We start from the raw sequence: 13463 nt of genomic DNA on the forward strand, positions 1-13463 counted from the left end.
AAACAATAATCCTTTGGGAGGAAGGGCAGAATATGAATTTAATAAAAATAGATAATGCAATTATTTTTCAATCTCAAAAGCAGAAGATTCACAATGTGATGCATAACAGAAAAACAAACCATGCCACTATTATAACAGCGAGCTACAGTACAACTCCAAATCCCTTATATGGGGCCAATTAAAATCTAATATTTATTTGACAGCACTGTACTTTCAACATGGAAGAAGTCACATTTCAATGTTACACATGACTTGCCTTAATTCCCAGATGAAATATATTAGCTTGAATTAAAATTCAGCACACCGCTAACAGATAACAGCAATCCGTTCTCTTAGCAAATATAAGGGCACTAAGGCTAAATAAGGACAGCTAGTTATCAAATGGTCACAAATATATGGTAATGTCTTGTTATGCAGCAGATAATGAAATTTCTCTGACAGCTTTTACAGTCCAAGCTTTAATTGTTTTTAACCTTAAACAAGCAAGCAAACAAACTGCTCTGACCATCAATGGAGCTGATGGGCTTTCTGGAATGTGTGTGTGTGTGTGTCTGTCTGTGTACACCCCCACCCCACCCCCTCTCCTCTACACCTCTGTAGGCCATTTACATCCAAGAGAACATGCTTCCATATTGTTGGCCCAACTGAGCCTTCACACATGGTGGCTTGCAGGAGAAGTATGCAGTTATAGTTTGCCCCTGGAAGAAGGCATTAATATATGATTGCTAACATGCACTGAAAAAAACCTCATTTAGCACTATAGTGAAACTATCACTGCATGAAGCAGTACTGCAGAAGAAGCAAAAGCACCTTTGTTACTGGCTACTCCGCCCCGCCCGCCCCGCCCCCCCCGCATGCAGGTTTCAGGTTCAATCCCCAGCGTCTCTAGGTAAGGCAGGAAGAGACCTCTTCCTGAAACACTGGAGAGCCACCACCAGTCAGAGTAGATAATACAGATCCAGATGAACCAATTTTCTGATTTAGTATAAGGCAGCTTTCTATGCTCCTCTGTGTGTGACATAGACATCTCATGAAGTTGGTTGAGGAAGTTGTTGGAATTAAGGTGACCAAACAGCTCTTCAATGGGTTGTGAAAGGCAATGTGGGGGGAGGGGGGAGGAACCACACTTAGCACTGGTATTAGACTCGGAACCTTATTTCTCTGGTTGGTATATGTAACGCTCCCTCATTGGTGATGTTCACAACACAGCCAGTAGGAGGCAGAGATATCCAAGAATAAAGGCTGTGCTTAGACAGGGACCAGCTCTACCATATATCTGCCTGCAGAAGGGAGTGGGTGGTGCTGTGGTCTAAACCACTGAGCCTCTTTGGCTTTGCTGATCAAAAGGTCAGCAGTTCAAGTCCACGCAACAGGGTGAGCTCCCGTTGCTCTGTTCCAGCTTCTGCCAACCTAGCAGTCTGAAAGCATACCAGTACAAGTAAATAGGTACCACTGCAGTGGGAAAGTAAACGGAATTTCCGTGCACGCTGGCACTTGTCACAGTGTTTTGTTGCACCAGAAGCAGCTTAGTCCTGCTGGCCACATGACCCAGAAGGCTGTCTGTGGACAAACGCTGGCTCCCCTGGCCTGAAAGTGAAGATGAGCGCCACACCCCATAGTGGCCTTTGACTGGACTTAACTGCCCAGGGGTCTTTTACCTTTACTGATACCTGCCAGCATTCAGCTCCTGACAGTACGATATCTTTCTTGTTTACATTGTTCATGTGGCCCTTTACTTCAAGATGTACAACTTGGCTGCCCCTCTGTATTGTCTCACAACATCCCTTCCTCACCTCAATCCTGCTCTTCTGTGCATAGCTGCTATTTGGAGGTTTATGTTCTAGTGCTTCAAATTTTCCTACCTTTTTCTCTCTTTGCCATCCCTTGGGTATTTCTTTTCAAAAAGATTTTTTGTAACTACTTGCTTATCCTTATTGATCAACAATGCACAGGCAAACCATGTTGTAGTGAGACACCCAAATGTCCAGGCCCATCAAGTCATTTCCTTCCTTCTATGGCACAGGGATCTGGCATGTCAGCTGCTGCCAAAATGACAGTTAATCCAAACAGCCCCGTCACCTGGGGGCAGAAACAGCCAGAAGAAGGAAACATAATGCCAGATTTATTCCCACAGCTCCCTCTCTTTTCTACAGTTAGGTGAATAACTGGGTCACGAGGGTGGGGGTGGGATAAAGTCTTACGTTAAAAACCTCCAGGGGCCTTTCCCACAGAATAAAGCTACTTCCTGGGATGAGAAAGAATATGTGCACATGAGAGAGAAATCAATTAACACAGATGTTTTGAATTTGATTTGTTTACAATCACTGACACCCCAGCCAATTCTTCAAGTCAGTGGCAGGGCTATGATATGGCAAAATGTCAAGGATGTAGCAAACAATCCCTTATATTTAACACATTCAACTCCACAGTTAAAACTAACTTACCCTTAAACTCACTATGGCCACAAAGGACACACCTGTATCCTCTTTTACTAGATTGATCCTCATTTTGTTTTGTTACAGAAAGAACACCCTTTATGGAGTGCAGATGCCTTTCCTCTCTTTTTTTAGGGAAGCCCGGACTGCCCCAACGGCTAGGCCATCTACTGCCAACATTTTCACTGGAAGCTTATTCAGACAGAGATCAGCTTTCAGCTTTGCCAGTTAGTCTACAGCAGGGATGAAGAATCTTTTTATAACTAGGGTCTCAGTTCCTTGGGGTGATCCCGCAAGGTCTGCGCAACAGCAGTGGATGAAGCTGGGCCTTTTCTCTCATCCCCCTCCTTTCATTCTCCTCTTTTGTTCTTCCCATTCTCTCTCGTTATATCTCCCATTTTCTCTCTCCCCTTCTTGGCTAGGCAGAGGGAAAGAGGTTACTCTTTCTTCCTGCCTAACACAGAAATGCAAAGGGTTGGGGACTTGCAACACGGAGGGGGATGCAGCAAGGGTGCACCATAGGTCAGATGTGAACATGAAGGGGGCTAGAATTGGCCTTGAGGTTGGCAGTTCCTCAGCCCTGCTCTGCAATGCACCATGTACAATAACCAACAAACTACTAGGAGCTAATTTGTAACAGAACTATGAAGAGTAGTTTGGATCCCAGTCCTAATCATACATACTCATAAGCAACCACTACTACAACCTTTGTGTTCCAATGTCAGCCCATACTGTACATTATTTGCCATAATACAGGTAAACCCTTCCTATAACGGGAAGGGAAATTAAATCAAAACTTAGCTCAGAATTACTTAGATTCTGCGCAGAAGGAAGATCTGCTTGCATAAATCTGTGATGTTTATGTAAACAAATAGCTTATTTAGTAAGCAGCATATTTATGCCTTAAGGAATACATAAGCTAGCATACGGAAATTCAGCCACAATATAAGTGGTACATCTGTGCCACTGGTTATTTATAAACAGCTAATGTTCAATGAAACAATATTGCCTTGTGTATAGCTTCAGCTGACAGCCACATGTGTCAAACACAAGTGTTTCATACAACATACCAAACTCTCCCTTTGCTGGAGTCTCCACTTGCACTGACAACCCAGTGCTTTGATATCAAAGGTTGACATGGATCATGTAATATTCAAAAATTCAGAACAACTTAAATTTATATAGCTGCCGCTACAATCCACAGAGGTGAAAAGCTGAAGGAATTTCCTATTCACACTGTGTTCTTCTTCCCTCCCCCACCCCCGATGTGAACCTCTTTAATTCTCTGTTAAGTCCTTAGTAATTATCTGAAAAGGCTCCTGTGTCAAAGGCTAGTGTGTAATAGCACAACAATTACTTTACTACTGCTCAGATATGACATAACCATGCTGTTGCATAACATATTGTATTCAAAGTAATGCTAAAGAGACTGTGTTGTTGGGCAAGCACAAATTCTCCTCTCCGCCCTTGCGGGCTGTTCTGTGGGTTCTCTTGATCCTTTAGAGCAGATTTGGGGATGATGCAGGGGTGCAAGGGCTGAAGACAGGGGGGAAGTCCCATTGCACTAGTAGGAGTAGTTGTGCCAGCTTCTGCTAGCACAACAATTAAATTGAATATGATCCATAGCTTTTAAAGAGTAGCAAAATGAAATTTGCTATTTAGTTCTACTGGCCCCAAATTCCAGGACAAAATGCTAAAACGATTAGCCAGTAGAAACCAAGAAACTACAAACCAGAAGTAATCTGGACTTGCCAAGGTAGCTCTAATATGCTCCCTTTCATAAGCTTTATTCACATCATCTAGGCAATAAATGCACAAAAGAAATTAATATCTAGCACAGACTAATTGGAAGTTGTCCTTGAACCATTAGCAAATATCATGAAGATCATTCATGTTTACAGTTCATCCCGTTAAATTAAAGATTTATGATGATACAATCTATTTTTCACAGTATTTATAAACCAAGGATTTAATAAGGCACCCCAGAAGAACACATGGCTGAAACAACTATATGCACCATTTATGATGCATTCTGATGCATATGGCAGGTTTCTGTGCAGTTCATGTAATAAATCACTTATTTCAGATAACGTTGAAAATAGGCTAAGCCATACATAAATCTGCACACAGAGCTCCCGGTTCGCATCGGATACTTTTCTGGCATGAGACAATGGGGCAAAAGAAGAAATGACAAGTGTTAGCATTCAAAATCCATTTCCTTGTCATTAGGATTTAACTTTCAAAATAAGAACATAAAAAAGTCTTATGGGTCAGGCCAAAGGTCCATCTAGTATAGCACTCTGTAGTCTCAGTGGCCAACCAGATGCCCACTCGAAGTTCCCCAAAAGAATCTGAGCACAACAGCACTCTTCTCACCTACAATACAATAGTCTGTTTGAGCCAAGGCCACCTACGTGCCTCCAGGTTCAATGTGTGTGGCTTCCAAGTAGACTTGCCTCTTTTTGTTCATGTAAATTTGAAAAATAGCACCACAGTTCTTCACAAATGAACTGTACCTTTGCCATTTTGCAGATACTTCACTCAAAGGCTTTTCACAATCACAGTAAAGCATACAAGGAGGTCGACTACAATCACAGGTCAGCTGTCACTGATCCACAGATGACTGAAAAGCTAAAAAACTTAAAAATATGGTCTGACATGATTGTGTTCTGCTGCTTAGCTCAATGATACTGAAGTGCCAGCTGATATGGGAATCTGGTCACTTGTTAAGGATTTAGTGCAGCTCCTATACATTTGCAAGCTGAATCTGCCACAGTTTGCCATAAAACCCTGGATATGACAGCCACGTTTTGCACCCTGGAATTATACAGTACAATGATGTTTCAACTGGCACATTCTGCACACACAAACAGATAACAGAATAGGATTCCAGCAGAAAAATAGTAGTTTAGTTTAGTTTAGTTTTTTTTAATAAACATGACTTTTCCTGAAATATCCATTTGCTAAATAATACTGCTCACACGTTGTTATGCAAAGTGGCATGTTCACACCAACAAAGAACTAAGAAAGCTATGACATTGACCTCATCACCAAGACAGACACTGATGTTTCCATGTGCCTTCCTTGCAAGGAGTTTATGCAATCTGCAGTTTCATAACCGACATTTCAATGTAGGTTCAGCCCTTTGATAGTAGTTATATTCTACAGCAGTAATGCAAAGAGGTAAATTGTGACAAGATTAGCAGCAATTCCTATATTTAATGTTATTTAAAAATCAAAGTGTTACCTAAGGCAATTATCATGCAGCCCTTTAATATCTACAGGGAAAAGCCTAAGGGGAAAATAATTGACTCTGCTAATTTTACCCTTGGCAATTATAAAACAGCTCTGCATTTCATTAAGACTGCAAATTTTCACATTTAATTATCTGGCTTGATAGAAATACAGAGATAAACGCATCATACAAAATCTCAGACAATTGCCCATAACACCATGATAGAATTAGTTTGGGACTGACAGTACAAAACAATAATAGAAATATTGGATGTAAAATATATTGCATATCACAACTGTAATCACTGAAACAAACATGTTCTTCCTCAATCACTGTGGTCTCTCATGACCAGTACACTTTGTAACGTGTCACACACAATTATTTGTTTCACTGCATTTGTTAGCACATCCTAATATATAATACTGGTCACTAGCTGGCTTCTCATAAATCTGCCTTGGAAGATGGTCCTACATGCTAGGAATGCAAGAAATTAAAAGCTCTCCACAGAGTCTGGGGTATAATAATAGCACTCTGTGGAGCAACCTGCAGGCCACACATGACCCTTGGCCACACTCTGTACAGCCTGCCAAGTCCCAGGGAGTTCTGCCCATCTTTCCCTGCAGCTCAACTGATGAAGCCATCAGCTGGGCAGCTGGGAAAAGACTGATGCCAGCTATGCAGCTCAGCAGCACAGAAACAGCCATCTTGTCCATGCTGGGTTACAGGTTTCCTTCCAGCCCCCATGCTGAATCCAAGGGCTTGTAAGAGGAAGAAATAGCAGCAGCAGCAGCTCCACCTGCTTTCCAACTTGAGGCAGACGTTCTTCATGGATTACATATCAGAATTGGAAAGGCAAAGTGGAGAGATGTCAAGTGTTGTGTGCCTTCCTATTCATGGCCATCTGAAAATTTTAGGTGGTTTAAGAGTCACCCCCACCTGGCTTTGAAATCATAGCAATTGGCTCCATTATTAAGCAAAATACTTACTTACATGGACCATTACAACGCATGTCTACTCAGAAGTAAAACTCCACTAGGTCCAATGGGAAATATGGGATTACTGAATTAGTGTTGCCAAGAAGGGTTTATATGGCCTTACCCTGTCATGTATCATCAAATGCAACAATGGTTAGTAAATGAGCTGAAATCACATTTCACAAAGTGGTGAGTGGGGAAATGGGGGAGGACTTCATGGCTTTATACACTTCATGCAAAATATACAAGTCTAAAAAAACTCATCTTTCAAAATAATACTAAGTCAAGTCAGTGTAAGTGTCAAGAATTTTTACAGCTTATAGTCCAACTGTTCATGCTTTTTAAGATGCAAGAAAGAATGAGTTGATAAATAAATTGCCTGTATTCCACTTATGGTATATAGAAGGTATTAAAGTATTCAGGTGTCAAAAGTGGGAGAAAGTGTTAACATGTTTTGGCAGAACTTTCAGACATGCCGCTTAATTGCTTGAGAATACAAGCAGTTTTTAGGCTACTGTGCTTCAATTTACTACAGATCTGATTCAAGGCAAGCTTGAAATAATTACACGTTTTTGCTCAAGTACTTAAAGACAGAATAATGAGCAGCATTTTATCCATGTTTTTCATCAATCTGAGTAGGACTGAGAATGATTTATGGCTACTTTCCCCCTTGATTTTAATTGCAGATTTTATAAAATACCAAGTTCATGCAATAGCTCTCTGTGCATCTTAGCATGTGTGTACACAGAATACACTTGGTAGACAATACCACTTTTTGTTCTTAAACACCTGCTCACATAAAACAGGGTGTGAACCAGGTCATAACCAAAATGTCCAACCAGTCATCCCTGTGATCACTGTTGCTCTAAAAGTTCTATGCCTATCACGAACAGTATGTGTGAACAGTCTACTCATTCACATTTTCCCATGGTAACAGATGTCCAAGGATGGATTAGACTTTTCACAACAGTTCCAAGTGCTCTTAGATGAAACTGCTTTTCTAGCTCCATTTCATTTAGGGTTCTGGCGCTGAAACTGCTTTGGTTGCCTGTATGTTAGGAGACAGCCAGGGGAAACACCTCCCTGTTTATCCTCCTCAACCTCTTAGCAGCTTTTGATACCATCGACCATGGCACCTTTGTAGAGCAGTTGTCTGAATTGGAAGTGGGTGGCACTACTTTGTAGCGGTTCGCGTCCTACTTGGATGCTACCATATTTTTGCTCTATAGGACACACCAGATGATAAGACGCACCTAATTTTGGGGGGAGGAAAACAAGAAAAAAGTATTCTGAATCCCAGAAGCCAGAACAGCAAGAGGGATCTGGCTTCTGGGATAGCCTCTTGCTGTTCTGGCTTCTGGGATAGGATCTGTCCCTTCCCCGATCTCCCGCAAGAGCTGCACACTCTTTAAAGGGAGCGCGGCTCTTGGGGGCTTTTCTGGGAGGTGCCTTCCCCCCACCTCCCGCAAGAGCCACGCAAAGCCTCTGCAGGGTAACGGGGAGCCTTCACCCCGCTGCCCTGTGGAGGCTTTGCGCCGCTAACCCCGAAGCTATTACAGCGAGACGGAGTGCAGCACAGTGCTCCCTTTCCCTGTTCTGGCTTCTGGCTTAGCCGCACAGCCTGCATTCGCTCCATAAGATGCACACACATTTCCCCTTACTTTTTAGGAGGGGAAAAATGCATTTATAGAGCGAAAAATACGGCAATTTCCAGAGATGCTTGGGGAGTGCTCTTCAGCCCTGTGGAGCCTTGGATGTGGGGTTCCTCGGGATTCAATGCTGTTTAACATCTACATGAAACTGCTGAGTGTGGTCATCTGGAGTTCTGGAGAACATTGTCAGCAATATGCTGATGACACACAGCTCTACTTCACCTTTACACCTGCAGGTGTGGCAGCGAATGTGCTGGACCATTGTCTTGCCTCAGTAATGGACTGGAGAGCCAACAAACTGCAGTGCATGAAGTAATTTTATCATTCTTTTATCATACTTAGATAACCTCTAGGTTAGATTACTTAGATAAATTATACTTATACATGGGGCTGCCTCTAAAGATGGTTTGGAAACTTCAGATGGGACAGAATTCAGTGGCCAGCTTGCTCACCAGGACAAGGCAGTTTGAGCATATTACACCAATCTTGGTCCAACTGCATTGGCTGCCAATTAGTTTCCAGGCCCAATTCAAAGTGCTGGTTTACACCTATAAAGCCTTAAACAGCTCAGGACAACAATACCTCAGGGACCGCCTCTCCCCATATGAACTGACTTGGACCCTGAGCTCATCATCTGAGGCCCTTCTTTGTGTGCCCCCTTCCATAAAAGGCCTGAAAGGTATCAACACAAGAACAGGCCATTTCTCTGGTGGCTCCCTGTTTGTAGAATGCTTTCCCCGGGAGGCTCTCCAGGCGCCTTCATTACATATCTTTAGGCACCAGGTGAAAACATTACTCTATAACCAGGCCTTCGGCTGATTAAACATTCTATGGCCTTTTAAATGTGTTTGTGGGAAGGGGGCTACTGGTTTGTTTTTGTTTTATTATGTACTATGTATTTTTGTGTTGTGAACCACCCTGTGATCTTTGGATAAAGGGTAGCATACAAATTTAATAAACAATACTTCTACTACTACTACTACTACTACTACTACTACTACTACTATAGAAAAAGGTTATGTGCAGTGGAGTTCTAAGTTTCATGGAAAAGATGAAAAAAAAATTCTAACAAAAACTAGTTTTAAACCTGTTCCAAACAATATTATTCATATTTAAAGGGGAATTAGTTAAGTTCATTGAGCTATGTTCAATTTGCTTTAATTCATCATTTCTACTTATGGTAGACATAAGTCTGCTATCTTACAAGTAGTTTCTTGGTGAGTAAATATGGTTAATATAGAGTTAATTTTATAGCACAATTTATTTGACATAGCTGACATAACGTATCTGATAAAATTTCAGACCTTTGGGCAGCACGTACAGTTTTATATGACATCTAATGCCTCAAGGAACATGGATTTCTAACAAAATTAGCTCACAAAAGGCAGCAAAGAAATCTACTGAAATAAACACAAATGAAGTCTACACCTTCTTTAAAGCAATAAAAACCATATTACCTTAGTATTTTGCAGTTCAGCAAGGCTTGTGCATGCATTTGCTAGAAGAAAATCACCACTTAAGACAGCCATTTTATTTCCAAATTGCATGTCCTTCAACGGGCCATCTGATGATGTCAGTTCACCAATGTTTACTATCCCACGATGTACCAGGAAAGCTGTGTGAATCAACTCAGTAATCTCTGCCAGACTTCGTTGGCTTTAAAGCAAAGACAGGAAACAGTTCAATTAGCTGCAAAACAGCTGTATAATCTAGTTGTCTACAAAAGAGAAATGCTGAAAACTATAGCAGATGGGGTACTTATCAATACAAATATAGCATTCAGCACTTTGTGGGCACACCATTTTGAGCCTATCCCGCCTGGCCCACTTGAGGGGCAAACTGCACATGAATTAACTCACACGTTTGAACAACTGTGTTTAACCTGATTGATTTTATTTTGGAGAAAAAGCAGGTGGTGCTGACCCTGATCAGGGCCTTGTGTTTATTTTCCACTGAAAAACTGCTCCTTACCTGGCTGTGTTTTTGCCCCCCCCCCCCATGCAGTTTGCTATACCAAGAATCTTAAGGGCCAGAAAAGCAGCCAGGTAAGTGGCAAATTTCAGCAGCAAACAAGCACAGGGCCCATGGCTGCTTTCCTCTCCAAAATAAGAGGACTAATAAAACATATTTGTTTAAATACATATGCAATGCCATGTATAATAAGGCCCTGACATGAGGAGTCTTACTAGATTTAAGGAAATACTTAACAATATAAAATAGTGTTTAAAAATAAATCAAAATGTGGATACCCCCATTCTTCAAATGTGTACTAACAACCCTAAACCATGTTGATAATTGCAAGTAAAAGCAACCACAACAAAAACACTTTTTAAAAAGGGCCTAAAAATACCCCATTTTTATGCACTTTATCATTCTATTACCATACACAGATAAATTATAGCAATGGGTATATGGGACAACAAACCTTTTTATATGCTAAATTTAACCTTTTTGTTTCAGACAGTCGCAGGAATAAAAGCCATCTATTGAATGTGACAGAAAATTACATTCTGTCATAACCTTATGTCTAAAGAAGGGTTAACACATCCTAGAACGAGGGAAGAGGAGGGAGGGCAACTAACAAGACATCCTGATGCTTCTGCTGTCATTGTCAGGGCAGCCCTTGGAGAAAATGTCCATATCAATTCAGTTTATCAGATGGACAGCTGATCAACATTAAACAGACTTGCTCTGGGCAGATTGAGCTGAGATACCTGCCATGAATACCAATGAGTGTCCTCTGCTCTCGACAACAGAGGTCTGGCTGCTGCTGATCCCAGGACATATGGGGATCCCTAGTGACGAGTACATAAAGCTGCAGCTTACTCAAGTGATGGCTCATTTCCCCCAGCTGAAGGCACACATTAATATCCTGAGATCAAACTCACCTCTCTGACCCGCACCCCCACCCCACCTCCCAGTGTCCCTTTCCCCCTTTAATAAGCTTTTAATGAAGGAAACAAAAATCCTCTCTATACAGCTTGCCACAAAAAGGTTACACAAATACATTAGTGTCATACTTTCTGAGCCTTCCTTCCCATTTTTCCTTAGGTTTCTGTGCTCTTGTTTGCTCTCCAAACAGAACCTGTATTATTCAGCCTACTGCATTAAAAAATACAGCTCACGTATTTAGTATATTCAATTTTTTAAAATGCTAGACGACATCTTCTGATAAGGCATACTTAATTTTTAACTAAAATGACAAACAAGGTAAAGCAATATTTGTCATCTGGATATATAAAATAGCTCTAGGCATCTCCCAAGGAATCTGAGTTTTAATACAGGATGCCAGAATAGGAGATTCTTAAGCAGTCTGAATTCAGTTTAATGTGTTAGGAGGGAAAACATCTTCTACAGAAATCTTGGGAGTGGTGAAATAATAGTAATTAAGAGGTTGTCTACTTTGCAAGAGATTATTAACTATGGTCTTACTTAACTTAAGTAAACCATAATAGATAAAGTACACTAAAGATCACTTGTTGAACATTTATTTACTACGAAAGCAGCCCTCTGAAATAAGAAAGAAGAATATGGTATTTATACTGCTTTCAAGCACTGCAGTCATCTGAACCACGGTTTACAACCTAATCCTGTGCATTTTTATCTGGAAGTAAATATTCCTGTGTTCAGTGAGGCTTATTAGGATTGCAGCCTTACTGAATTATTCTTTCCTGGATAAATCAATGTTGACTGCCTTTGGGCACAGAAAAGTCACAGAGACTGCCGTTTACAAAATGGCAGAAAAAAGCACTATAGGGAAGTGTAACATTGTTAGAAGTAATAATGATCAAAATCTAGTGGCTAAAGCAACAGATTTAAACTTTAATTAGCCGATTTACAAACAAGTAGACAATCTCATCATGATCAGTTCTCAAAACCAGCTTTCAGTACTAACACTGAGCTATCAAACCTATTTAGAGAGAAGGGCATATGAACATAAAGTTTCATTACCTTTCCACTGTGCACATGGAACAACCCTTCACTAATCTTGGGTTCGAAGAAGGGCGATTAGGTGAGACAATAATTGTATCCAACAAAGTTCTACTCAGAGTAGACCCACTGATATTAATGTACCTAAGTTAGTCACACCTAATTTCAATACAACCAAATGTTTTTAAGGCAGATTTATATCCTCAGCATTCATTCTTTTTCAAAATTAATCATTTTGACTGTCACTTTTACTAGCTTTCCACTTCCCCCTCTGCTTTCACATAATATAAGCAAAACACAGTGGAATCCAACGTAGCACTAACTTTGGGGGGCAGGAAATAAAGGGCAACTCCGCAACAAGACTTCTCCCTCTGCCCCCTCAAACCTGGGGGTTCCCTCAACTCTCCAGAGCTGATGGGGGGGGGAAGGGATGGGAAGGGAAGGGGGGGAGATTCCCATTGTACAAGTGGACATTGGTCTGCACCAGTAACAACTGAGTTGACTCCTGCCTAGAGAATACTTTACTAAACCAATCACCATCAAGTTACATTTCTGCAGCTCTGTAACATTAGTAGCATGTGCAATAGCCGTCCTCTCCCCCATGCTTTTTAACATCTATATGAAGCCGCTGGGAGAGATCATCAGGGGGTTTGGACTGGGTGTCCATCAATATGCAGATGATACCCAGCTCTACCTTTCTTTCAAATCAGAACCAGTGAAGGCGGTGAAGGTCCTGTGTGAGTGCCTGGAGGCGGTTGGAGGATGGATGGCGGCTAATGGATTGAAGTTGAATCCTGACAAGACAGAAGTACTGTTTTTGGGGGACAGGGGGCGGGCTGGTGTGGAGGACTCCCTGGTCCTGAATGGGGTAACTGTGCCCCTGAAGGACAAGGTGCGTAGCCTGGGAGTCATTTTGGACTCACAGCTGTCCATGGAGGCACAGGTCAATTCTGTATCCAGGGCAGCTGTTTACCAACTCCACCTGGTACGCAGGCTGAGACCCTACCTGCCCGCTGACTGTCTGGCCAGAGTGGTGCATGCTCTAGTTATCTCCCGCTTGGACTACTGCAATGCGCTCTACGTGGGGCTACCTTTGAAGGTGACTCGGAAACTACAGCTAATCCAGAATGCGGCAGCTAGACTGGTGACTGGGGGCGGCCGCCGAGACCACATAACACCGGTCTTGAAAGACCTACATTGGCTCCCAGTACGTTTCCGAGCACAATTCAAAGTGTTG

General features: G+C 41.8%; 1 protein-coding gene across 2 annotated transcripts in view; it reads right to left on the reverse strand.

Annotated features, from left to right (window-relative positions):
• The window catches only part of PDSS2 (decaprenyl diphosphate synthase subunit 2), a 74511-nt gene that overhangs the window by 27856 nt on the left and 33192 nt on the right, over nt 1–13463 (reverse strand). For both annotated transcript variants that reach the window (XM_083497702.1, XM_083497703.1), the window contains exon 3: nt 9754–9952. In XM_083497702.1, coding sequence (XP_083353828.1) covers nt 9754–9952 — 199 coding nt within the window. The remainder of the gene's footprint in view (nt 1–9753; nt 9953–13463) is intronic.

This window comes from Podarcis liolepis (genome assembly GCF_965112155.1).
Source record: "Podarcis liolepis genome assembly, chromosome: 3".
Taxonomy (NCBI): domain Eukaryota; kingdom Metazoa; phylum Chordata; class Lepidosauria; order Squamata; family Lacertidae; genus Podarcis; species Podarcis liolepis.